Consider the following 26,976-nt stretch of genomic DNA (forward strand, 5'->3'; position numbering starts at 1 on the left):
ACCTGAATATGGCATACCTCCTCCCGAGCCATTAACCGGAGAAGAAGTGCTGCATATGGTTGAAAATAGTGACAGAGTTTGTTGGAAGAAGAAATCAACATTCTTTGATCTCGAGTATTGGAAATACCTTCCTGTGAGGCATGCCCTAGATGTTATGCACATTGAGAAGAATGTTTGCGATAGTATCATTGGTACATTGCTGGAGATCCCTGGAAAAAATAAAGATGGGATTGCTGCTTGATTAGATTTATTGAACATGGGGGTCAAAACTGATTTGCAACCCGAGTATGGAGAAAGACATACTCGTTTGCCTCCTGGGCCTTGGAATTTGTCAATAGCAGAGAAGAGAGAGGTTTGCAATTCTTTCTATGGTATGAAGGTCCCTGAAGGTTATTCATCAAATATTAAAAATCTTGTATCTTTACAAGATTCAAGACTTCTTGGCCTTAAATCACATGATTGTCATACCTTAATGCAACAATTGCTCCCTGTGGCAATTCGTTCTGTTTTGGAGAAGCCTGCAAGGTATGCAATAACTCGTTTGTGCTTCTTCTTCAATGCTATATGTGCAAAGACTGTTGATGTTTCCAAGCTAGATAAGTTGGAAGAAGATGTAGTAGTTACTCTGTGTTTGCTTGAGAAGTACTTTCCCCCTTCATTCTTTGATATCATGGTTCATCTAGTAGTACATCTTGTCAGAGAAGTTCGTCTATGTGGGCCAGTATATTTTAGGTGGATGTATCCGTTTGAAAGATATATGAAAGTGTTGAAGGGGTATGTTCAGAATCGTACTCGTCCCGAAGGTTGAATTGCTGAGCGGTATATAGCTGAAGAAGCGGTAGAGTTTTGTACTCAGCATTTATCTGATGTTAGTACAGTTGGAGTGCCTTCAAGCCAAAAGATGGGAGTTTCAAAGCCATTATCAGGTTGCACAGTGAGCGTAGTTGATCAGGACCTGTTGAATCAAGCACATCTATATGTCTTGGAGAATACGGAGGAAGTACTACCTTATATCGAGTACGTATGAGTTTTATTCTTTAAGTTTCCATTTTAAATTATTTCTTATGTTTATCTTCTATATTTGGGACCATAATGCTTGAATTTTTCGTGTCATGTAGGCAACATATGATCCACATCAAGACTGCTTATCCAAAATTTAGAAAGAGAACACAGTGGCTGCAGGATAAGCACAATAGCACTTTCATTCAATGGCTACGCTTCAAGGTATATGTTGTTGAATAACATATTTCTCTTTTAATTTTCTTCTTATTTCTATGTTAGATTGAATTAAGATATGATTAATTTGCAGGTTCAAAGTGAACTTGAGGAAGACAATCATGGCGTATCAGAAAATTTAAGGTGGCTAGCAGCTGGTCCAAACATGGCAGTGCCATTATATAGGAGCTATCTTATTAAAGGTATTAAATTCAATATCAAGGCACAAGATGATGTGCGGACAACTCAAAATAGTGGAGTTTATTTACTTGCACATACCATGCAAGTTGCTAGTGCCAAGGATAAAAACCCAATTCTCTCAAATATGGGTTTCTATGGTGTCATTCAAGAAATTTGGGACCTTGACTACCAAAAGTTTACAACCCCAGTCTTTAGGTGTGATTGGATAGATAGTTCTGGTCTTGTAGTCGATGAACTTGGATTTACCCTTGTAGATTTGAGTAAAATTGGACATAGGAATGACCAATTTGTTTTGGCTTCTCAAGTCAAACAAATATTTTTTGTTGACGACCCGATGCATCGTGGTTGGTCGGTAGTGTTATCAATGCCTAATAGAGAATATAATGATGTTATTGGTGATGAAGTCTTAGGTGATGTGATAATTGAGTGTGAGCCATTTACTAGAGGGATGCCAAATGTTGACACATTTGATGAACTGGTGGGTGAGTTAGGTGGTCAAAATATTCGAGATGGGTGTGAAGATATATGGATTGAATGATGCTTATGTAATTGGCAGTGTATGACATTAATTTTGTAATATATTGTAATGTGATTTCTTCACTTTCTACGTTCAAATAAAACACGACGTTATTGTGAACCAGTTATTCAGCATATTTACCGACGTCTTAAAGCAACGTAACAATGAAGAACCACGACGCTATTGTGAAGCAATTATTCAGGATATCACGTCGGGGAAGGATTAAGAACCGCCACGTAATTCAAAATAACACGACTCCAATCCCATAATACCGACATCTAAAAAACGAGATATATAATCTGAACGTTAAAAAATACGACGTCATCATACATTTTCCACGTCACAAGTTCTTTTATAAACGAAGAGGAACGAAATGAATTCCGACGGTAATTCATTATAACCGCCGTCTAATATCAATTAAACGACGTTATTTGTAATACGGCTCTCATCATAATCAATGCCGTCTATATGTTCTGTAATACGGCTCTCATTTATTTGGAACCGACGTTGTTTAGAAGTTCAACGTCGTCTATATTAATAAGTGCGTCGTGAGTAATGAATACATATAAATACAACGTCGACTATATAAATGCCACCGACGTTGTTTCGCATTTCAACGTCAACTATATAAATACATACGTCGTAAATAATGACACTGACAACTATTTCCACATCATCTTTTTTAGAAAAATCGAAGTGGAAAATTTATTTCACGACGGTTGTTTGTAAATAAGAGACGTAGTAGATTTCAATAACGTCGTCTTCTCATGTATTTAAAGATGTCATATTTTTTCTTGTCGTAAAAATTATATTTAACGGCGTAGTGTTTTAGTTGTCGTCGTTGTATGTCTATCTTGCGGCCTTGTTCTTTTAATATGTGTCATATTTTTCCCTTTTAACGACGGTGATTTGTTTGAGTTGGTCGTCTATTCTCATCCTCGACTATTTTTTAGAACTTTAGCAGACTAAACACGTCTGTTTTTATTTGTTTTCGACGTTGTTTTATTTAACAACGTCTAATATTTATCGTCGTTGTTTGTTTCTGAAAATAGGACGTATAAATTTTGTAATACGACTCTCATATATTTGTAACCGACATTGTTTCGTTGTTCAACGTCTACTCTATAAATACATACGTCGTAAATAATGACACTGACAACTATTTCCACGTCATCTTTTATAGAAAAATCGAAGTGGAAAATTTATTTTACGACGGTTGTTTTTATATAGGCGACGTAGTAGGTATCAATAACGTCGTCTTCTAATGTATTTGAAGACGTCATATTTTTTATTGTCGTGAAAATGATATTTAACGGCGTCTTGTTTTAATTTTCGTCGTTGTATGTCTATCTTGCGGCCTTGTTCTGTTAATATGTGTCATATTTTTCCTTTTTAACGACGGTTTTTTTAGAGAGTTGGTCGTCTATTCTCATCCTCGACTGCTTTTTTAGATCTTTTTGCAGTATAAAGACGTCGTTTTGTATTTGTTGATGACGTTGTATATTTTAACAACGACGGTGATTTAGCGTCGTGGTTTATGAGGGAAAAGATGACGGTGGATTCCACGACCATTGAAAAACCGAATACACGACGGTGATTTACCGTCGTCTTTTTTCTTTTTTGTAGTAGTGCATGCTGGCAATTGAGATATATTTTGTATATGCTTTGTTAACAGGTTGAAATTTTGGGAAATGATCAAATTACAGGGGAGGCACTGCCAAATTTTCGACAGAAGTTGAACTTGTAATAAACCTTGAATTTTAATTAGAGGGGCAATTTAGTCATTCGTGCCCAGCACCTGCCAGGTGTCGAACACGCACAGGGTTCAGCTCGGATTCCAAAGTGGAATTTGGGTCGGGTCTTGTCAACTTGGTATCAGAGCATTAGGTGTAAATTCTTGTAGACTTCGCACCTTGTGTGCAATCCTGTTTTGGATGAATTCATGTTTCTTGTGACAGAATCATGGGCCCTAAACGTGGTGGCACTCATTGGGTCTGGTATCGGAACAGGTTGAGCAGTGTTACGTAAGAGGTCTGCTAGGAGCTATACCAGTGATGCCTACTCCACCGATTGATCCAAATTTTCAGCAGACATTGAAGTTATTGACTTAGGACTTATCTAGGACATCCGTCTTTGTGTTATGCTGATCAGGCTAGAAGAATTGGGGTAGTAGAGTTTGTTGGTGATGGTGACCCTACTGTGGCAGAAAAGTGGATAGAAAAGATGGAAAGAATTATGGATGTGATGGACGTTCCTTAGGAAACAGAGCAGTGTTGGCTACCTTTTTTCTTCATAGAAATGCAAGATATTGGTGGGAATCAGTTAGAAGACGGCATCAGGACCCATCAGCCATCACGTGGCAAGTTTTTCGAACAGCATTTGATGAGCAGTTCTACCCACTAGCTTATCAAAATATGAAGATGGAAGAGTTTCTTCAACTTGAACAGGCTAGTATGACAGTACTTGAATATGAAAAGAAATTTAATGAACTATCCAAGTATTGCACCCCACTGGTAGCAGACGAGAGGAAGAAATGTCAACTATTTACTAAGGGCTTGAAGGCAACCATCCGTGATATTGTAGTGAGACAATGTCTGGTAAACTTTGGTGATCTGGTGATGTCCTGAGAGCAGTCAAATGATGGTGTGGGGGCGAGGTGATTCCTGTCGGCATCAGTATGATATGGGTGGTCCTAGTAAGGGTTATCCAAGAGGGGTAGCTTCAGTTCCAGATCGTCTAGTGGCCACATTTATGGAGGTTTTCGAGCTGGAGTCAGTTCCAGTGGTGGATCTAATCAGAGTGGTAGTTCTAGACCCCATTCTGGTGGTGGTACAGTTAGAAGCTCAGGGAGACGGTTCCATACGGTTACTTAGAAATGGATGCTCAAGATATTTGGCTCATGTGGTTGACATACGAGATAATGGATTGCAGTTGGAAGATATTCCGGTGGTACGAGAGTTTCCGGATGTGTTTCCAGAAGATATCCCTAGTTTACCTCCTAAAAGGGAGATTGAATTTACTATTGAACTCATTCCTAGAACGAATCATATTTCTCAGACACCGTATAAAATGGCACCAGTTGAATTGAGAGAGTTGAACACTCTGTTGCAGAAGTTGGTGGACAAGGGTTTCATCCGGCCCAGTTTTTTTCTCTTTGGGGTGCTGTAGTTCTATTTGTGAAGAAGAAGGATGACACCATGAGGTTGTGCATTGACTATAGACAGTTAAACAAGGTCACTGTGCGGAACAAGTATCCGTTGCCTTGCATTGACAATTTTTTTGACCAATTGAAGAGTGCTAAAGTGTTTTCTAAGATGGATTTGAGATCATGCTATCACCAGTTGTGGATCAGGGAAGAGGATGTGCCTAAGACTGCTTTCCGAATGAGGTATGGTAATTACGAGTTTTTGGTTATGCCTTTTGGGCTAACTAATGCGCCAGCTGCATTTATGGATCTCATGAACAGAGTGTTTCAACATTATTTGGATCGCTTTGTGATTGTGTTCATAGACGACATTCTTGTGTATTATAAAAGTCAAAAAGCACATATGAAGCACTTGGAAATTGTGCTGAGAACTTTAAGGAGGAAGCAGTTGTATGCAAAGTTCACCAAATTTCAGTTTTGGTTGGACAGAGTGAGTTTCTTGGGGCACATAATTTATGTAGAAGGTATCTATGTAAACCCCCAGAAGGTGGAAGCCGTGGTAAATTGGCCGCGACCAACTAATGTCACAGAGGTAACGAAGTTTTTTGGGGTTAGCAGGGTATTATCGTCGCTTTGTGGAGGGTTTCTCTGCTATAGCGACACCTCTCACTCGCTTGACAAGAAATGGAGTTAAGTTTGAATGGACGGATGAGTGTGAAGAAAGCTTCAATGAACTCAAAACCAAGTTGACCACCGCTCCGATATTGACACTTCCTGATGATAGTGGAAACTTTGTTATCTACGGTGATGCATCACGACAGGGGTTAGGTTGTGTGTTGATGCAGCTTGGTAAGGTAATCGCATATGCTTCTATGAAGCTCAAGAAGCATGAGTTGAATTATCCTACTCATGATTTGGAACTTGCTGCTTGGTGTTCGCTTCAAAGATTTGACGGCACTATCTCTACGGGAAAACATGTTAGATTTCCACGGACCACAAAAGTTTGAAGTATCTGTTCACCCAGAAAGAACTGAATTTGAGGCAGAGGAGGTGGTTAGAGTTGATTAAGGATTCTGATTGTACTATTGAACATCACCTTGGGAGAGCCAATGTCGTAGCAGATGCTCTTAGCAGGAAGTCATCTGGATCCGTGTCTCATCTCCGAGGGAGATATCATCCATTGTTGATTGAGTTCAGAAAGCTGAGAGTGCAGCTAGGTATGGATAATTAGGAAGCCTTATTGGCTATGCTCTACGTAAGACCAGTGTTAGTGGAACCAATAATTGAAGCCCAGTTGCTGGATCCATTGATTTGTACCTTGAGATTGGAGGTCGAGAGTGGTTGGTCTATTGCATAGTTTTAGCGATTGGATTTCACTCAAAACTCACCAAATGACTCCTCCCACCATATTATCAAGTTAACCAAGTTTTGGGCTCAATCCGATCTCGATTGAACTAAGAAATTGGACAACTCAAGTTCGTTCGAAGTTCGTTTCCATAAATGGAGTGGTTGGTGTATTGCATAGTTTTAGCAATTGGAATTCACTCAAAACTCACCAAATAACAACTCCCACCATATTATGAGGTTGACCAAGTCTTGGGCTCAATCCGATATCGATTGGCCAATGAAATTGGACATTTCAAGTTCGTATGAAGTTCATTCCATAAATGGAGTGGTTGGCGTATTGCATAGTATTAGCAGTTGGATTCCACTAAAAAAAAACACCAATTCACTCCTTCCAACACATTATGACGTTGCCCAAGTTTTGGGCTCAATCCGATATCGATTGGCCAATGAAATTGGACAATTCAAGTTCGTATGAAGTTCGTTTCGTAAATGAAGTGGTTGGTGTATTGCATAGTTTTGGCAATAGGATTTTAGTCAAAACTCACCGAATGACTCCTCCCACCATATTATAATGTTGCCCAAGTTTTGGGCTCAATCCGTTCTCGATTGGACCAAGAAATTGGAAAATTGAAGCTCGTACGAAGTTCATTCCGTAAATGGAGTAGTTGGTGTATTGCATAGTTTTAGCGATTGGATTTCACTCAAAAATCACCAAATGACTCCTCCCACCATATTATGATGCTGACCAAGTTTTGGGCTCAATCCGATATCGATTGACCAAAGAAATTGGACAATTCAAGTTCGTATCAAGTTCGTTCCGTGAATGGAGTGATTGGTGTATTGCATAGTTTTAGCTAGTGGATTTCACTCAAGACAAACCAATTCCCTTCTCCCACCATATTATGACATAGCCGTGTTTTGGGCTCAATCCGTTATCGATTGGCCAAAGAAATTTGACAATTCAAGTTAGTACGAAGTTCGTTCCGTAAATGGAGAGGTTGGTGTATTGCATAATTTTTGGGATTGGATTTCACTCAAAACTTACCGAATGACTCCTCCCACTATATTATAATGTTGCCTAAGTTTTGGGCTCAATCCGATATCGATTGGCCAATGAAATTGGACATTTCAAGTCCGTACGAAGTTCGTTCCGTAAATGAAGTGGTTGGCGTATTGCATAGTTTTAGCAATTTGATTTTACTCGAAACACACCAATTCACTCCTCCCACCATATTACGATGTTGCCCAAGTTTTCGGCTCAATCCAATATCGATTGGCCAAAGAAATTGAACAATTCAAGTTCGTACGAAGTTCGTTCCGTGAATGGAGTGGTTGGTGTGTTGCATAGTTTTAGCGAGTGGATTTCACTCAAAACAATCCAATTCACTTCTCCCACCATATTATGACATTGCCCGTGTTTTCAGCTCAGCCCGTTATCCATTGGCCAAAGAAATTGGACAATTAAAGTTCGTACGAAGTTCGTTCCGTAAATGGAGTGGTTGGTGTACTGCATAGTTTTAGTTATTGGATTTCACTGAAAACACACCAATTCACTTCTCCCACCATATTATGACGCTGCCCATATTTTGGGCTCAATCCGTTATCGATTGGCCAATGAAATTGGACATTTCAAGTTCGTACGAAGTTTGTTCCGTAAATGGAGTGGTTGGTGTATTGCATAGCTTTAGCAATTGGATTTCACTCAAAACTCACCGAATGACTCCTCCCACCATATTATAATGTTACCCAAGTAGGCTTAATCCGATATCGATTGGTCAATGAAATTGAAAAATTCAAGCTCAAACGAAGTTCATTCCGTAAATAGAGTAGTTGGTGTATTGCATAGTTTTAGCAAGTGTATTACACTCAAAACTCTCCGAATGACTCCTCCCACCATATTATGATGTTGACCATGTTTTGGGCTCAATCCGATATCGATTGGCCAATGAAATGGACATTTCAAGTTCGTATGAACTTTGTTTCGTCAATGGAGTGGTTGGCGTGTTGCATAGTTTTAGCGGTTGGATTTCACTCAAAGCACACCAATTCACTCCTCTCACCATATTACGATGTTGCCCAAGTTTTGGGCCAAATCCGATATCGATTGTCCAATGAAATTGGACATTTCAAGTTCGTACGAAGTTCGTTCCGTAAATGGAGTGGTTGGTGTATTGCAAAGTTTTAACGATTGGATTTCACTTAAAACACACCAATTCACTTCTCCCACTATATTATGATGTTGCCCGTATTTTGAGCTCAATCCATTATCTATTGGCAAAAGAAATTGTACAATTTAAGTTCTTACGAAGTTCAATCCGTAAACGGAGTGGTTGGTGTATTGCATAGTTTAGCGATTGGATTTCACTTAGAACACACCAATTCACTACTCCCACCATATTACGACGTTGCCCATGTTTTGGGCTCAATCTGATATCAATTGGCGAAAGAAATTGGACAATTCAAGTTTGTATGAAGTTCGTTCCGTGAATGGAGTGGTTGGTGTATTGCATAGTTTTAGAGAGTGGATTTCATTCAAAACTCTCCAAACGACTCCTCCCACCACATTATGATGTTGACGAAGTTTTGGACTCCATCCAATGTCGATTGGCCAATGAAATTGGACACTTCAAGTTCGTACGAAGTGTGTTTGGTAAATGAAGTGGTTGGTGTATTGCTAGTTTTAGCAATTGAATTTCACTCAAAACTCACCAAATGACTCCTCCCACCATATTATGATATTGGCCAAGTTTCAGGCTCAATCCGATATCGATTGAACCAAGAAATTGGACAATTCAAGTTCATACGAAGTTCGCTCCGTAAATGGAGTGGTTGGTGTATTGCATAATTTTAGCGATTGAATTTCACTCAAAACGGACCACATGACTCATCCCACCATATTATGATGTTGACCAAGTTTTGGGCTCAGTCCAATATCGATAGAACCAAGAAATTGGATAATTCCAGGTTGGGGTATTGCATAGTTTTAGCGATTGGATTTCACTAAAAACACGCCAATTCAATCCACCAACCATATTATGACGTTGCCCATGTTTTGGGCTTAATCCGATGTCGATTGGGCAAAGAATTTGGACCATTCAAGTTCATTCGAAGTTCATTTCATAAATAGAGTGGTTGGTGTGTTGCATAGTTTTAGCCATTGGATTTCACTATAAACTCACCAAATGATTCCTCCCACCATATTATGATGTTGACCAAGTTTTGGGCTTAAACCGATATTAATTGAACCAAGAAATTGGACAATTCAAGTTCGTTCGAAGTTCGTTTCGTAAATGGAGTGGTTAGTGTATTGCATAGTTTTAGTGATTGGATTTCACTCAAAACTCACCAAATAACTCCTCCCACCACATTATGATGTTGACCAAGTTTTGGGCTCACTTCGATACCGATTGGCCGTTGAAATTGGACACTTTAGGTTCGTACAAACAGATGAATCAGATGACAGAAAGCAGACGCCCACGACAATCAAAATTTCAAAAAAGGAAAAAGAGGGGATGCAACACGAGGACTTCCTAGGAGGTCACCCAACCCTATACTACTCTCACCCAAACTCGGTTAACCTCGGAATTCTGATTTGATCTAGTGCATGTGACTTGGTATGATCGTATCCGTCAGCTTATAACGCCTAAGTGTATATAAGCCACGATTGAGCAATGCCATATGACCATGGGTTGGCTATCCAACACCCCCCCACGTGAAATGGAATGGCATGGGCTGTCAGGCCTTGTCGTCGCCACCCCTACCTTGTGCCACGTGCAGGCCTACCGAACCGCCAGTTCCAATCGGCTGTGCGGCATACCTAACAATAATTGAACAAAAAAGAAGTTAAGAACAACCCCAATAGTTTCGGCAGTGCATCGGTCCCGTTGTTTTTTCATTTTTGTTCCTTTCCGACGCCTTGTAAGTTGGAGGCGAGCTCCACGGGGTGATGTAGGACAGATGGCGGAAGCAATTGAAGAAGAGCTGGAGCGACGAGCGTGCAACAACAAATCGAGTAAGCCGCAGATCTGGCTTCAACCTCAGAATTAGGCCCATGAACCCTCGTTTGAAGAGAACTGTGTCACGAGTAAAACTCATTGCGGCGCCATGACTTATGGGCTTTTTCGGACATCCGACATCGTTTACGAGCCCGAAATCCGGTTCTCACAGTTTTTAGAAACTCTGTTATTTTCTTGTTTTAATTCCCTTATTAATCTTAGGCTTTCCAGGAGTATTTGAGCAAACTTTACCCCGATTATCACACTACGTCACGGGGTCGTGGAAAAACATAGATAACTAGATGAATAAGATGACGGAAAGCAAACGCCCACGATAATCGAAATGTCAAAAAAGCAAAAAGAGGGGATGCAACACGAAAACTTCCTAGGAGGTCACTCATCCTAGTACTACTCTCACACAAACTCACTTAACTTTGGAGTTCTGATGGGATTCGGTGCATGTGAGTTGGTATGATCGCATCTGTTAGCTTATAACTCCTAAGTGTATATAAGCCATGTTTGAGCCATGCCATATAACCATGGGTTGGCTATCCAATGCCCCCCACGTGAAATGGCATGCCGTCGCATGGAATGGCATGGGCTGTCAGGCCTTGTTATCGGCACCCTTACCCAGTGCCACGCACAGGCCTGCCGAACTGCCCGTTCCAATCGGCTGTGGGGCCTACCTAAAAATAATTGAACCAAAATGAAGTTAAGAACAACCCCAATAGTTTCGGCAGTGCGTCAGTCCTGCTGTTTTTTTGTTTTTGTTCCTTTCCGGTGCCTAGTTAGTTGGGGACGAGCTCCACGAGGTGACGTGGGATAGATGGCGGAAGCAATTGAAGAGGAGCAGGAGCGACACGCATGCAATGGCAAATTGGGTAAACTGCAGATCTGGGCTCCAACCTCTGAATTTTGCCCATGAACCCTCGATTTGATGAGAACGACATAACTCATCGCGATGCCGTGACTTATGGGCTTTTTCGGGCATCCGACATCGTTTACTAGCACGAAATCCAATTCCTACAGTTTTTGAAAACTCTGTTATTTTCCTATCTTAATTCCCTTGTTAATCCTAGGCTTTCTAGAAGCATTTGAGCATACTTTACCCTGATTGTCATGCTGTGTCACGAGGTAGTGGAAAAACAAAGACAGCTAGATGAATAAGACGACAAAAATCGAATGCTCGCAACAATCGAAACTTCAAAAAAAGCAAAAAGAAGGGATGCAACACTGGGACTTCCTAGGCGGTCACCCATCCTAGTACTACTGTCGCCCAAACTCGCTTAAATTCGGAGTTCTAATGGGATCCGATGCATGTGAGTTGGTATGATCGCATCCGTTAGCTTATAGTGCCTCTCTTTGAAGAAGTACAAGAACTCTCGCACCGTTAGCTCCAACTTGAAGGAACGGCTCAGATTCTTAAAACACATGATTGCCCGGTAGACGTTCGGAGTGCACTAACTCGAATCGCACCTTATGGAGAAGAACACTTCCTTGAAAAGCTTTGACAACGGGAAAATGAAGCCCTAGGAGAAATAAAAGGGACGTAAGATGATGATCCTAGCATCTGGATCATTCGCATCCACACAAGGCACGTCATCAGTCAAAGGCTTCGACAGCTAGACATGCACGTCATCAGGAATGGCAGAAGCATAAGTGGCCCGCCACTTTTGGAACTGAGCTTCAGTTGTAACGAGGTGCAGATTAGCCACGAACCTCTTCTTGTACACTTGGGAGCCTCCCCACAGATACAAAGGAACTTGAGAGCTTGGTGATTTGCTAGCATCTTCGGAAGATGTGATCGACAACTACAAGACAAATTGTTTTTTGCAAGTTAGAATAAAAAGAAAAGAAAAGAAAGAGATGGCAGCAACAACAAAAAAAGTAGCAAAAGAAAAAAAGAAGAAGAAAGAGATGGCATCAAGGCCCTGCTCATGCTCTAGCGCACAGGCCCATGTATCGCTAGCTCCAGCGCTAACAATCCAGCCCAGGCCTATGCAGCGCACGAGGCCCTCCTTGCTCCGCATTAGTGCAAGAGGCCCACGACATCTCGTCAGGCCTATCGGCACCGCAGCATGCTTGCCCAACGCAAGCCCCCATCACACACGGCCCAGTGCCTCCATTCCACTGCTCCGTGCCTAGAGCCTCCATGCCTTCGTTCCGAGCCCAGCGCATGTAGGCCCTAGCTTGCCTACCTTCCATGCCTCCAGCCCTTGCCCACACTCATCACTACTCGACCATGAAGCCACGACAACAGCCAAAAATCACTCGGCTAGACCACCTCTTTGCTGCCAAAAGTTAGAACCAAAGAAAAAAAATTCCAAGTTGAATTACCTTGGATATGCGGCAAAGTCTAATCCTCAGGCAAGCTGGAACGATTCTCTCACTAACGGAATTGGAGGGACAAACTCGTGATATGAAGAATAATTTAGAAGAGCTCTATATTTATAGGGATAAAAGTTACTTGACCTACAAGGAATCTCAAGCCCATTCCCACTGGGTGTTCAGAAAATTAGCAAGTCAAAAACCTCGTCCAAGTAGGAGCCCAAATCCAAGAGGGAAGTCCAGCCCAACAGTCAATCACATCTACTACATGTCACCACGCGCCATGCAGAAGCTGGGGGCAATTTGTGGGAACCTAATTTTAGCAAAACCCTAGGTCAAATATTTCCATCCATTTGGGGACTTGATTTGGGGATTCTTGCCTTGAATTAGGGATTTGATTCTCATTAAATCAAATCCCTAATTGATTTAAATCTCTTAAAATTAGGAAAAATAATTCCTTTCCCAACAAGGATTATTTTTCTCCAAACCCTACCCTTACAAGGCTCTATAAATACAAGGTTATGCAAGGCATGAGGTAAGCCATTCTAAGCTCTCAAATTACTGCATAAATTCTCGTCCTTGCTGCCACCTCCCTCTCTCTCTTACACAAGGCTCCAGCCACCACACATGGCTCTGGCCACCCGGTTCTCTCCCCGCGAGAGCTTCATACCCTTTTTATCTATTGTTTCTCTATGAATCAATCGAACTAACTTAGGCATCGGAGGGCCTTTGGCCAACACCCCCCTAGGTGTGGTCCTTTTACTCCGATTGGTTTTGCAGGGAGAAAGAGTTTGAGGAAGGAGAAAGGGGAACCTATTGATCGAATATTCTAAGGGATGAAAATGACTCCCATAGACAGCATGCTAGAGATGGAAATGAATGAATACCTTCTCTATTTATAAGCATAGGGTTAGGTGAATCAGATTTTACAATTGAGTTCACCAACCACGCTTACTTCACCTAACACACCAATGCAATTGAAAATTAATTCACCAACAACACCCACTTCATCTTCTTTACTTCTTGTGACTGTTGGAAATCTCCACTTGAATCAGCTCACCTAACTTCCCCACCACCAGAAATCACCTCATGCTTAGGTCAGAATGGCCAAGCACACTTAGCTCATTCTTAGGTTAGCATGACTAGCAAATTCATGGGCTTCCAAATTTGGCTTCCCTTAGGCAAATGACGACTTTAAGCCCTCCATCTTGAAGTTCAGAATGTTAGCTTTCCAACCGCATGTCATTTGGTCCAATCCAAGGTCAGAGGAAGATGTTAAGGCCGAAATGAATTGCTAACTCAGTCTGCATGTTTTTGCACCATTTTCATCTTTTCCTATCCAAAGCCACCATTGCTACCTTAAGCTCAATTAATTGAATGGCAAACACAAAAGATATTAAAAGTACAAGTTTAATTAAAAAAACAAAACTAAATCATAAACTAGAATGGTACAAAATGATATACAATTATGAATTGATCACCCGTGTCCAGTTTACGGGGGAATGTTAGGCAATTATCAGAGTTATGACTAGTAAAGGGTGGTTTAAAGCCAATGAATGCCAGCATTTCATTGTCTTCTACTGTTATGATATTATTAGGCTATCAATGTATTTCCGTTATGTTGTAACTGATAGGCCTACCATCATATACCTTGTATATAAATAGGTTGTAATATCTCTTTTCAGAATTATAGAAAACTCAGTTTCTACAATCACCAATTGCACCTACACCAGCCTTCTTGTTTCCTCTCCGAGTGAACATTTGTAAAAAATAGAAATTAATAATCCAAGTTCACAAATACATTGAATGAGCATTAACACATGCATTTCGATCAATTGCACGTAGTGAAACCAGTGAACCCAGTGAACCCGACCCCTTTGGCAAGGCTTTGTAATAGAGATTAATAGGGATATGCGTTTTTTGTTTTGTGGTTTTCATTCCTAATAGAATTACATAATGTTATAAATCGTGTTTTGTTAAATCTTTATGATGTCTTCAAATCTTATAAATTCTATGATATAAATCATTTAAATTCAGAAGTAAAAAATCTTGATTACAAAAAGAGATATTTAGTCATATACCCATTCTTAACACTAAAACTATAAATAAACTCTACACCATTTAATTTCTATAAACAAACAAAAAAAAATCCCAAAAATTGATAGCTGGCCCTATTGAATTTAATTTTGATTATTAAATTATTTAAAGAAGCTAATTTTAATTTGGATGCCCTTTTGAGTGTTTTGAGTGTTTTTTAATGAGGTTTTAGAGTTAAGTTTGTTTAAAGAAATCAATGGCAGTTTTGTAATTTAAAAGAAGTTAAAAACTTTTTTGTTATGTTGTAAATGGACTTTGGATGTGTTTCTAAAGTCCATTTCATATAAGGTTTTTTTTAATAAATAATTTGAACTCCTATATTGAGTATAATAGTGAATCTCCTTTATGAAAATTCATAAATAAAATCCTAAGTCATTACATTTTACTTAATCCATTAAACTTTTTTTATCTCTAAATAATCTTTTAAAATTTCAATTAAAACACACCCTTAAGACAAACATCAGGAAAAATCGGAGGGAGTTGACCACTTGATCGCTCACCAAAAATCTGTGGCGCGCGTATTTGGAGTGGAACCCACCTTCTCTCCTGCCTCTCTCTCTCTCTCTCTCTCTCTCTCTCTCTCTTCCTTCGCACATTCGCAATCGCCCTTTGGAGCTGGTGACCAGGTTAACACCGTCTTCCTACTACTCTCGGGTATTTTTTGTTCTTCCCAATCTTCTCCCTTCCATTTTTTATTGCTGACCGAAAAAATCAATATGAAATTGCCTGCGTTGTTTCCTGCTGTTTTGTGATTCTGAATATCCATTTTCTTAATTAATTATTGCTCAATGATTGTACTGTTTTGTAAGAAAAAAAATTAAATCAGTGTTTTCCCAAATTTTAGATGAAGGTTTGGAACTTTGGACTGCTGGTGGGTCTTGTTCTGTTTTGTGGTTGCTGACTTAATTGAGCCAAAAGGGGTAAGAGGGCAGAAATAATATGGACATTGTAGAAAGGGAAATATTTTTGTGAGATATGTATGGGTGCATTGCAGGAAAATCATTCAGTTAAGGTTTCAACTAGTTTGGAAGAAATATAGAAAGAAAAATACTAATATAGTCGAACCCCTTTTTTGAATATTATTTACTGGACAGATGCTTAGTTGAATTGAGCAACCACCATTTATTTTCGGGTTTGTGCATGTTCTTCTGAGAAAATTTAGTACTTTTGAGATTATGGGAAAAAAATGCTAATCTGAGTGTCAATGTATTTGGGAAAAGGTTGATCAAAATTTTGGTGTATGCATATTGATAATAATACCATGATATTTTTGCTATTACTGGGAAAGATTATAGGTTAATTTTTTGACAGGATATAAATTCTTAGGTGCTATATTTTATAAAACCACAGATGATGACACGTGTTATAATGACAAAGATCTACGGTTAAAATCAGCTTCTGTTACCAAATTTGTTAGCTTCAGTTATGAGAGTAGCTGAGGTAGCAGCTCTACTTCTCTTGTATTTATACTCTTGTCATCTTTTTTCTGATATAGTGAAAATCATTCTCTTCAATCTGTTTCTCTTCACTATATGGATATGATGGTTTAGTCTACCGAATACATAATTTCATATAAGGACATTAATTGAATTCTCGTTATCTCTGTTCCGTTTTTTTATTTTGTGTTTGGTTTCATTTTCACTCTTCAACACATAGTTATTACTGACCATCTGTCAGCTGTTTTGTTTGTTTGGCTTTATTGACTTTTCATTTGACTCTTGTTCTAATTTTCTTTTGACAGTTCAGGGATGCTAGGAAAATCTTTAGCTTCTCCATTGCTAACTCATGATTGTGCAACACGCTTTTGCTTTTCCACTGTAAGTACTATTTCAAGGAAATATCGATAATCTTAAATTGCCATGACTCTTGTTTGTTATAACACCATTGATTATTGATGCTACATGTTGAAATCAGCTTAAAAACTTGAATGATTTTGAAATTGTGATTTTTCCACTTGTCACGGCTAGGTTTCTGGTCCCCTCTGCTCTTTTACTTAATGTTAGGTTGTCATAGCTCAGTTTTTGGGTCCCCTCTTCTTTTCCAGTGGGTTGAAAGCTCACTTTACATACAAACATGAATGATTGTGTTGTTGGTTGGTTTTTTTACTCAATGCTCTTTGATTGAAAATGTCATGTTACGTCCATTGAGATTATGTAGGTATTGGCAAATTTAGTGCTATACCAGTTCTCATGCAAGTCTTATGTAGCCAATAAATCTATGATCTGTCTCATTCTGAAGGTCCTAATTTTAGCTCATCACCTCATTGGTATACCACGTGCGAAGAGTTTCCTTCACTGTTTTATTGCTTTGAAATTGTGTTATTTGTTTCGGGAAGCAAGGTTGAGTTTAGTGATAACATCTTCGTGTGGATCTTTATTTACTGACAAACATTATCATTTTGTTGGAAGGAAAAGACCAAAGATTTGTGGAATTTTAGTGTGTGTTTTAGTTTTCTGGGTTATAAGGGCAAAGGGGGAATGGTGGAGATCGTGGCCACGTAGTCCTAACCTCTCCATCCCTGGCTGCCTGTGCTGAGCCATTCTTCCATTTTAATTTAATTTCACTCCTCTTGCACTCTAGACTCTAGCGTCCAGACTTCTAGTAATGATTTTCTTGTCTTTCTTTTCCTTTCCTTTTTTTAAAATATTTATTTTATGGCTTTCTGTGAATATTAAAAAGAAAAAGAAAAAGCACCAAAAAGAGCTGAAATCATTAGAGTTGTGTTTTGTTTGGGGAAGAGTGAAGGAAGTGATTGATCTTTGAGTTTCAACATTGCTTATTAGATTAAAAAGGTTTTGTGTGTCAGATTTTATTATTTTAATTTATCGCCTAATTTAAAAGGGTGCTGATTTTCCCACTCCACTTTTGTCCACTTAAACTCCATTTTGTTTTTTTTATTACTTTTTAATATAACAAAAAAGGGAGTGTAAGTGGACAAAAGAGGAGTGGGAAAATCAGTTCCCTTTAAAAAATACAAGATAGAAGAGAGGGAGGGAGGACAGGCCATTATGTGCCAAAAAGTGTGAGATGATGACTTAAATGTGTCCCAATTCAGTACATGAATTTTAATTCATCCCTCAGTTTATTTTTTGTGTCAGATGAGTATCAAATCTAACTTTATGCGTAATAATTCACAGATCTTATAGGCAGTTTATTGGGCTTTTTCCTCATTACCTGTTTCTTCTTTTCTATCAAAAGAGAAACGGGTCTTAAACTTATATAATCTTCAACCATTACGAAGAGAAATACAACTAAATTAAGAACTTGTTAGTCTTGTCAAGACACAAGAACCAAATTTAGGTTCATTTGTCAAATTTAAAGCTTTTGCAGTTTTTTTCGTGCCAGTCTTATGTAGTCAATTAATCTATGATATGTCTTGTTCTAAAGGTCCAAGTTTGAGCTTATCCCCTTATTAGTATACCACGTGCAAAGAGGCAGCTGATCGTCCTTTCGTTCACTGCTTTATTGCTTTCAAATTGTGGTACTTGTTTCGGGATGTGGGCTTGAGTTTTTTTAGTATGGTTTGTAGTGTTCTGGGTTATAAGGGCAAAGGTGGGAAGGAAGTGGACTTCGTGTTGTTAGCAACTGTATATAAAGGCTTACATTGCCTCTGCTTTTGTATCAAAGAATTATTTATATGAATCTAAGAATTGTTCGAGCCTCTGGTTCTCTTAGTCCTTTCTCCAAACTGAAATCCTAGCTTTGACTTCTTTAAAGCCCTTCTACCTGATTCCATGGTTTAAATCACCTTTTATTTTTCTCCCAAGAAACAGCTTTCATTTTTTAACCCATTTATAAAGGAAGTGTTTTGTAATTCCAAGAATTTAAAAAGAAATACAAAATTGTTACTAAATATCACCAAGAAACAAAAAAATGAATTGGGTAACTAAAAGCATTTTGCTTATAAAGAAATAATAAAACAACTCTGAGAAATAAGCCCAAAAGATTTCATGGCATTCATATAATAAATTGCAGATGTCAGTGTCATGTGAAAAAAATTATGGCAGAACAAATTGCAGATGTATATTGTTTGCTGATGGATATGAATTCACATTGTAACTTTTTCTGCGCTAATCTCGCCATTATTATTTGTTGTATTCCAGACTTCAAATTTTTTTGCTTTTAGTCTCCAAACATTTGTATCACTTCTGATTTTAGGGTTTCCATTCTGCTTTTGAAATTTGACAGAATATTCTGATAATTCTTCTTGCAGCCTGATGTTATAAATGCTGCACCAAATATCAGATTGCCAAATGTTTCACAAAATCTGAACAGTCGGGCATACTCACCAAGTTTCTCTCCCAAAAAATGGGTGTTACATTCAACTGCAGAAATTGAAAATACAGCTTTGACTGATGAAGAGAGGAAGACATGGGAAGCATGCCAGGAAGCTATATCTGCATTTAGTATCACTATTGAAGAGGGAGACAAGATACTTGGAAAAGCATTTGGCTTGGTTCATTCACCTTACTGGGGTGAAATACGGAAAAAGGAGGTACCAACTATTGAGATTGTAAAAGAAAAACTGGACTACCTTCGGAGCTTAAGCCTCTCTGACGATGACCTATGTAAGTTGCTCAAAAAATTTCCGGAGGTTCTTGGATGTAATCTTGAAAATGAGTTGAAAACCAATGTGCAGGTCTTGGAGAAGGAATGGGGTATAAAAGGGAAATCTCTGCGTAACCTCCTCCTTCGAAATCCAAGAGTATTGGGTTACAATGTTGATTGCAAGGGAGATTGTATGGCACAATGCACACGATGCTGGGTCCGGTTTTAGAATTTAATTTTTGACTACTCACTGTAAATCTATTTCACCGGAGCACAATATGTCTGTGAGGATAAATTCATTGGGTCTACATTATTTCAAATGTCCCTAAATCCCTAGTGAATCTTCTTATAGGCTGAACCTGTTCAAATAAAATTGTTGTAAATAATGAGACCTGTAGAAATGCATAAATGGTGTGCGTAAAATTGAGACTGCACATTAAACAAATGTTTATACCATATCTAACCTGGTCAATCAGAAGATGACATGCAAAATAAGGGACCCACAAGAGGACCAGCTAAAATCGGTAATCACTTTGCGCTTCTCAATGCACCATCGGCAGAATGTGAGCCTTCGGCACGCTGGACTGTCGATCGTAGCAAAAGACGCACTTCATTAAGAATTCCTCACAGGTACATGTGGCACCTTCTCAGGTAATGCCCATAGTCCTACATTGGAATTTTACTCAAGATGCACATCTCCTAGAGTCTATAAATAAGGATACAAGTCCCCAAAACAAGGTAACTACGATATTCGGCAATTCAGCAATTACTCTGTCCATATCACTATTTACTCCGTATTTATTTTGATTTAAGCATCATAGAGCCTTCGCTGATACCGCAACAATGCCAAAGGTCTTATTGAGCTCTCTTTGTCTTGCGGATCATCTGCTCTGCCGAAGATCCCATGAGGCCGAAGGTGATATCATCACTAAGTTGGGCCAAAAGTGTTCGACCATTTTTGAGCAACAATAGTTTGGCTTCGTTTGTGGGAAATCGATACTAATCGATCCACAATCTTTACCCAACCAAGATGGGAACTTCCTCAGTCCCGTTGTTCCTACCGATAGAGGGGTCACTGTTGTGTCGAATTCAGCTGTGCCAAAATTGATTCAGCTGTATCCTCAACTTGTGATACTCACAAGTGCATGAGCTGTTCGGTAGTATAGCATATGTAAGTGCAAGGTTGATCCCACGAGGATTGATGATAGATTGATCCAATTCGATTCCCTACACAAAACAAACATAGAAACACGATTTAAAGGTGATTGAGAAGAGTACATGAAATGAAAAGAGAAAGTTAAACAAACAAAGAAGAAAGACATTAAAATTGATTTTGGGTTTAAAAACAGTTTTAGGACACTAAGGAACAATCCAATTCTAAGTCTCAAACAATCAAGTTAACAAGTTCAATTCAAGTAAAAAGATTGATTCTCTCTAATGTATAATCTAGTCATGGTGTTTGGTCTAAACCTTGTATTCCTAATTCCCTAATTAGATCCTTGTTGTCGAACCTAAATTAAGCATTAGAAATCCATTAAGCATAGGAGAGCGTTTTAAACAACCAAGCATGTATTTAATCCTTGTTGTCAAATGTCCATACATACTCCTCATATTCATAGTTCAATTCGAATTAAGGCATATGGTGTCTACTCTTAATTCCAACCAAGATACCTAACATACAAGTTTAAATGGTGATCAAACATTCAAACAAGCATATTAAGTTATAAGCATAATAAATAAGAACGAGAACCGTAATTGAAACTTGGAAACTAATCAAACTTGAAAACTTAAAATCATCATATTCATAACAATAACAGAAAATTACAAGGTGTTTATTAAATAGAAAGACAAAGTAAATCTAAGGAAATACAAGAAGAAAATAAAAGGCAAAAGGAGGAGAAGAAGATAGGGACAACATGCTAGAGATGGAAAAGCTTCATCTCCATGGCTACCAGGAGGTCAAAGTGTCCCAACTACTGCCTTCTCTCTTCTCTCCCTTTGTGACTCTTAACTCTCCCTCTCTTTGTGTACAATGTGATGGAATATGAATGAGTATGCTCCCCCTTTCAGCTCTTTGGAGACCAGTTTATAGGCACAAGAGTTAGGTGAAATCAAATTATACAATTGAGTCCACCAAGCACACCTACTTCACCTAACACACCAATGCAATTGAAAATTAGTTCACCAACAACACCCACTTCATCTTCTTTATTTCTTGTGGTTGCTGGAAATCTCCACTTGAATGAGGTCACCTAACTTCCTCACCATCAATGACACCTCATGTTTAGGTCAGAATGTCCAAGCACACTTAGCTCATCCTTAGGTCAACATGACCATCAACTTCATGGGCTCAAGAATTGGGCTTCCCTTAAGCACATGACGACTTTGAACCCTCAATCTTGAAGTTCAAAATGTCATCTTTCCAACCACATTTGGCAACACAGAGAAAATTCCTCCTGAGCATGGTTCAGTGTTGGGTGGGCTGACGACTCCATATAATTCCAAATTGGACCAATGTTCATGAAGGATGTCTCCTCATCTAAGTTGTGTAGATCGCTGCAATAAAGCCTGCAATGTGACCTACGAAACTGGACTGACAAAGGAGTGTAGCCTAAATTGGTTGTCTTTAAGTTCTTCTTCCATTCATCCAAATTAGGCCTTTAATGCTTGAATTGCATGAATTATGCTTTCTTGCTCTATTAACCTACAAAACCACAAAGAGAGGTAAATGACTCAGAATTCTAAGAAACTAAGCAAAAGGACTAAGTAAATAGGGCATATATATGTATGAAATTATGAGCTTAACAATCACCATTCGGAAAGCAGAGTTTGGCCAACCCAGCAATGCCCCTGCGCACACAAATCTAGGATCCGACAATTCTCCAAACCACTGCCGAAGCTGAGCTTCTAGCTTAGATCACAACATTACAGCAAGACATGGCGAAAATGCAGGAACACAATAGCATCCTTTTGTCCAAAGTAGATGAAACACATAAGCAGCTCAATCAGAGCAAACTTAGAACATTCAAACCAACCAATCTTTCCAGAGCATGCACACTCCCAATGGGTAAAGGAAGGGAAAGGGAGCGACGAATGCCGCACCCGCCCCTTACAAGCTTCTAATTCTCGCAGCTCCAAAAAACAAGCCTCATATACCCAAAAAGGTCTATTCTGACTGTCGCCATCGACTGATGGTTCGGCAAGAGGAAAGGGGCAGGTCATTGATAAGAATAGAAGCGTGGCTCAATGATTCAAAAATGCGAGTTTTAAGCGAGAAATCGCCCATTCAGCAGGTGCAAGGACTAGAAGCTACGGGGGACTCAATCCTGAATACATCCTTTATGAGACTCCAAAAACTAAGTATCGTTCAGCTATGCGGAACAGGCAATAGATAACAAGGGAAGCTTCACGATATTCTAAGATTCGCCCTAGAAGATCACTACGCCGATTAGCAGACTATCTAGAGGACGAGCTACCCAGTAGAGATCCAGTCATCTGTCTTCTTATACAGAAGGTTCAAAAAAAGGAAGATTACAGGTTCCATTCTTAAGAACCCGCTTGGAATAAACCGCAGGCAGGACCATCTACTGAACGTAAGCAAGATTAGGATGTGTAGACTTTGCGCATACCGTTCTACATGGGAGTCGGGGCCCCTCTGATCACCTGTACACATTCTAGTAGGCACTGGGATGCAAGAGTCTCAACGACGAAGGGCATTGCCTCTTATTCCCATCCACGCTTACCGGAGCAGCATTCAATTGGTTTCATCGACTAGAGCCAGGTATGGTAGATTACTTTGACGAGTTAAAACAGATTTTCCTTAACCATTTCATGATCCGGACGCACCGCTTATATTCAGCTGACAATTTATATAGCATTCGGCAACAGGATAACGAACCCTTATGAGAGTACGCCGCTCGATTTAGCTACAATTACTCTCAATACTAGGAAACCAACGATAGGGCAACCTTTGACACCTTCAAGAGTGGCATTCGGTCATCCAACTTTCGATAAATGGTGCATAGTAGCAACTGGCATACCTATGACGAGTTGATGGAGCAGGTTGCCATCCACGTGAAAGCAGAACACTTCAATTCTAAAACTAGGCCCTCGGTCTGGTAGGGAGAGTTGGATTAATGGAAATTCTCAGTACAAAAGCTTCTACATACTACCTCTGATAAATCTAATAGTTATCAGCCTGGCCATAAGCGTAAAGACGATTTTCAACCTCGGCAGGAAGGCTACAAGAAGAACAAGGGAAAGTATAATCACAACCCTCATCGAGGACCACTATCAAACCATGACCAAAGGCAGGAAGTCTTTACCTTGCTTAATGCTTCATACGATGTCGTCCTTATGAACAAGCAAGATATCATTCCCAAACCAGCCAACCGAAAGCCTAATCTATAGGATAGCAAGGATACGGGCAAATTTTGCAGGTATAATCAACACAATAGCCATGATACCGAACAGAGTATTAGTTTGAGAAAGATCATCAAATGCCTGATTCGAGAAAGGAAGATTGATCAATATGCCGCAAGGCCACAATAGATACCAGCCTAAGTTCCTAATCGACATATCAATATGATTAACATTATCAGTGGAGGCCTAACCCTAGTAAGGGCATCCAATCGGTCTATGAAACATTATGTCCGAGCAGCACAGTATTCCCTGGTCTTTAGCTTTGAAAGCAATCGACATTGGAAGGTGTCGAAGATCCCATGGGAACCCATCACCTTTTATGAGGAAGAAGAAGAAGGGGTCCATTTCGCGCATGATAATCCCATGATCATCTGAAACGAAATTGCCGACTTTGACGTAGGATGAGTCCTAGTCGATAAAGGCAGCTCGATCAATATTATTTTCACCAATGCATTCAGAGAACTTGGGATTGAGGGCAAGCACAACTCACTCCTCTCCTTAGCTTTTTAGGAGACTAGGTCTAGCCAGTCGGCAGTGTCAGCTTGCCTATAGCCTTTGACATGGCCTCGCGGAAAACCATGGTGTATGATCAGTTTCTCATCTTCAATTGCCCAATGACATATAATGTTATTATAGGTCGAACGACACTCATCAGAATTAAGATGCATCTCTCTCCTCATATGTTGCTCATGAAGTTCTCGACCTTCTACGGTATGAGAGTCATCAGGGGATATCAGCTTATGGCACGAACTTTCTATGCAACAACACTCAAGTCAATGGCACTGAAGAACCCCATGGAAGCACTGGCTAGTGTGCCAAATGACAATGAATAGCCAAACAATCCAAGAGATGAAACTCTTATGACATAAGCCCAACTAGTTGAAGACATGGAAACAGTGATTTTGCATGAGAATCACCCCAACTGATATGTAAAGATCTAAGTTCCTCCAGTTTTACGCCATCATTCTGAAGTGTTTGCCTTATCGTATGATGACATGCCTGGCAACTCTCCTGATGTCATTTGCCACAAGCTCAGTATTTCTCTTGTTTACAAACCTATGCGCCAGAAGCAAAGATCGTACGATGCCGAATAGTACGAAGCAATGAAGACCAAAATTGATAAGCTTCGCTCCATCGGCTTCATCCACGAGGCTACCTACCCAGTGTGGTTGGCAAATTCTATAATGGTTCAGAAGGCGAAGGGCGGATTGATCAACTCATTGATGCCACTACCGGTCATGAATTGCTCAACTTTATGGATGCATACTCAAGCTACAACTAGATATTCATGCACCCAGCTGATAATGTGTATTGCTACAACGTCATGTCGTTCGGCCTAAAAAAATGCGGGAGAAACATATCGACAGCTGGTCAACTGAATCTTCACCGAGCACATCGGCAACACCTTGAAAGTCTGTGGATGAGATGTTGGTTAAAAGTCAGACTGCTGACCAAAACCTCCACAACTTATCCCTCATGTTTGACATCTTGAAAAAGTATCGAATGAGACTAAACCCAACGAAGTGCGCCTTCGGTGTACCTTTCAGAAAATTTCCCCACTTTATGATCAGCTAACAAGGAATTGAAGCAAACCTTGAAAAAATCAAAGCTCTTATAGATATGGAAAGGCCAAAGACACAAAAAGACATCCAAAGCCTCACAGGGGGCGTTGAGGCCTTAACGCGCTTTATTTCAAAGGTTACCGCTCGATGTGAAACGTTTCTTAAATCGTGAAAAGGAAACAAACGGCACATTACTTGGATAGTCAAATATGATCTCGTTTTTCAGGATCTGAAGAACTATATGAGCAAGACGCTGTTGTTGTCAAAACCCCTTAGTGACGAAGTTCTCTTCCCCTACCTGTCCATCTCGCATACTGCCGTAAGCTCCGTATTGATACGAAAACCAGAAGCGTCGAACTTTCAATTTTTATGTGTTGTGCACTCCAGAATGCCGAGCTTCGGTACCTTGCCCTCGAATCATCCCTAATTGGGCAATCCAAAAGTTGGGGTTGTACTGCTGAGGAGCATACCTAAAGTGGGCCAAGATCCTTTGTATAGGAGGCTGCAATGGTAATCGAAGCCCATGTTTAAGGGCATTCATAAAAATAAACACTTGGTTACTCAAAAATTCAGTAGGCCCAGGAATCCTCCACTTCACTGTATCCGGAATTAGAAATTCGGCATGATACCCTATGTGCTCTCTTTCCGTAACCTTGTCCAAATCAAAGTAATCAACCCCCAACCATGTCCCTTTCAGCATGATACCCCATGAGCTCCCTTTCCGTAATCCTCCCCTTTGTCCAGCTTGGATTTCTCCATGTCCTGGCATTCCAGCTATCTCTTGGCATGGCCATGCCAGTCCTGGTGGAGGTCCAAAAGGGAGGTCTAGCTGCTGGACCACAACATCTGGGTTTTGAATTCTGGACATAGCAGCCTCACAGTCCTTCCTGAACTGCTGTTGACTTGCCACTGCATCATGGCTGTCATGTTATTTAGAGTATCCTGGCTCCTTTGTGTTGTGGCCTCTTGCCGGAGCACAACCTCTTGTATCTAGTTTAACCTTCTAGAACCAGACCTGGAATGTCTACTCCAAGTACTTCCATGAGCTGAATGCCTAGCATCGCTTTCCTCTTACTCAAGTCCTTCATGGAGAGCTGATTAATCTCTTTCCATGGCAAAGTGTGGATTCTGGCTAGAACTTCCAATATTCATATACTACAAGATTTTTCTACGAGTATGTGTACTGAGTAGTCCCACTGGGCGTGCCAAATTGTTCACCCATTTTGATTTTAATCCTGCGATGGTAGGGTAAAGTTCCCCATTCACTTGACAACCATTGGTGGTCAACAAGTCAACTTTATTTTGTGCAAGAGTGTACCAATGCTAGCAGTTCAAAACCCTAGCAGACTTCTAAAAAATAGATAACTTGTGCCCCAAGTTACTGACTTTAAAACAAGCAATTGCGAATTTTTGTGAGGAATATGTCCCAAGAAAGTTCTTTTCTTGCCTCAAACTGGTGAGGACTTCACAATTTTTCATAATACAAATTGGTAGTTCTGGCCAGAATAAATGAAAAAAAGACAGACTGTTTTAGGTAGAACTGCCTGTTACAGGACTTAAAAAGCGAAATGGCAATTCCGGAGATGACAACAGGATGTC

The 26,976-nt window shown here is 39.8% G+C and overlaps 1 protein-coding gene and 1 long non-coding RNA gene across 5 annotated transcripts; one reads left to right on the forward strand and one right to left on the reverse strand.

Moving 5' to 3' along the window:
• LOC18767129 lies at positions 15,294–19,751 on the forward strand. Of its 4 annotated transcripts, none has more exons than XM_020553772.1 (4): positions 15,325–15,499; positions 16,587–16,662; positions 19,059–19,413; positions 19,485–19,598. In XM_020553772.1, exons 2-4 carry the CDS (start codon positions 16,594–16,596, stop codon positions 19,526–19,528), a joined length of 468 nt encoding a protein of 155 aa, XP_020409361.1. In that variant the 5' UTR covers positions 15,325–15,499; positions 16,587–16,593; the 3' UTR covers positions 19,529–19,598. The 4 variants fall into 4 exon arrangements, with proteins under 4 accessions (XP_007199460.1, XP_020409361.1, XP_020409358.1 ...); XM_020553769.1 differs by adding an exon at positions 15,690–15,765 and having other exon boundaries at positions 15,327–15,499; positions 19,059–19,751; XM_007199398.2 differs by having other exon boundaries at positions 15,294–15,499; positions 19,059–19,751.
• LOC109946302 lies at positions 19,795–21,415 on the reverse strand. Its single transcript, XR_002269500.1, has 2 exons — positions 21,310–21,415; positions 19,795–20,620 (listed from the first exon to the last, which is right to left on the reverse strand). It is a non-coding gene; the product is annotated as an uncharacterized LOC109946302 (long non-coding RNA).

This window comes from Prunus persica, chromosome G8, assembly GCF_000346465.2.
Source record: "Prunus persica cultivar Lovell chromosome G8, Prunus_persica_NCBIv2, whole genome shotgun sequence".
In the NCBI taxonomy this organism is placed as follows: domain Eukaryota; kingdom Viridiplantae; phylum Streptophyta; class Magnoliopsida; order Rosales; family Rosaceae; genus Prunus; species Prunus persica.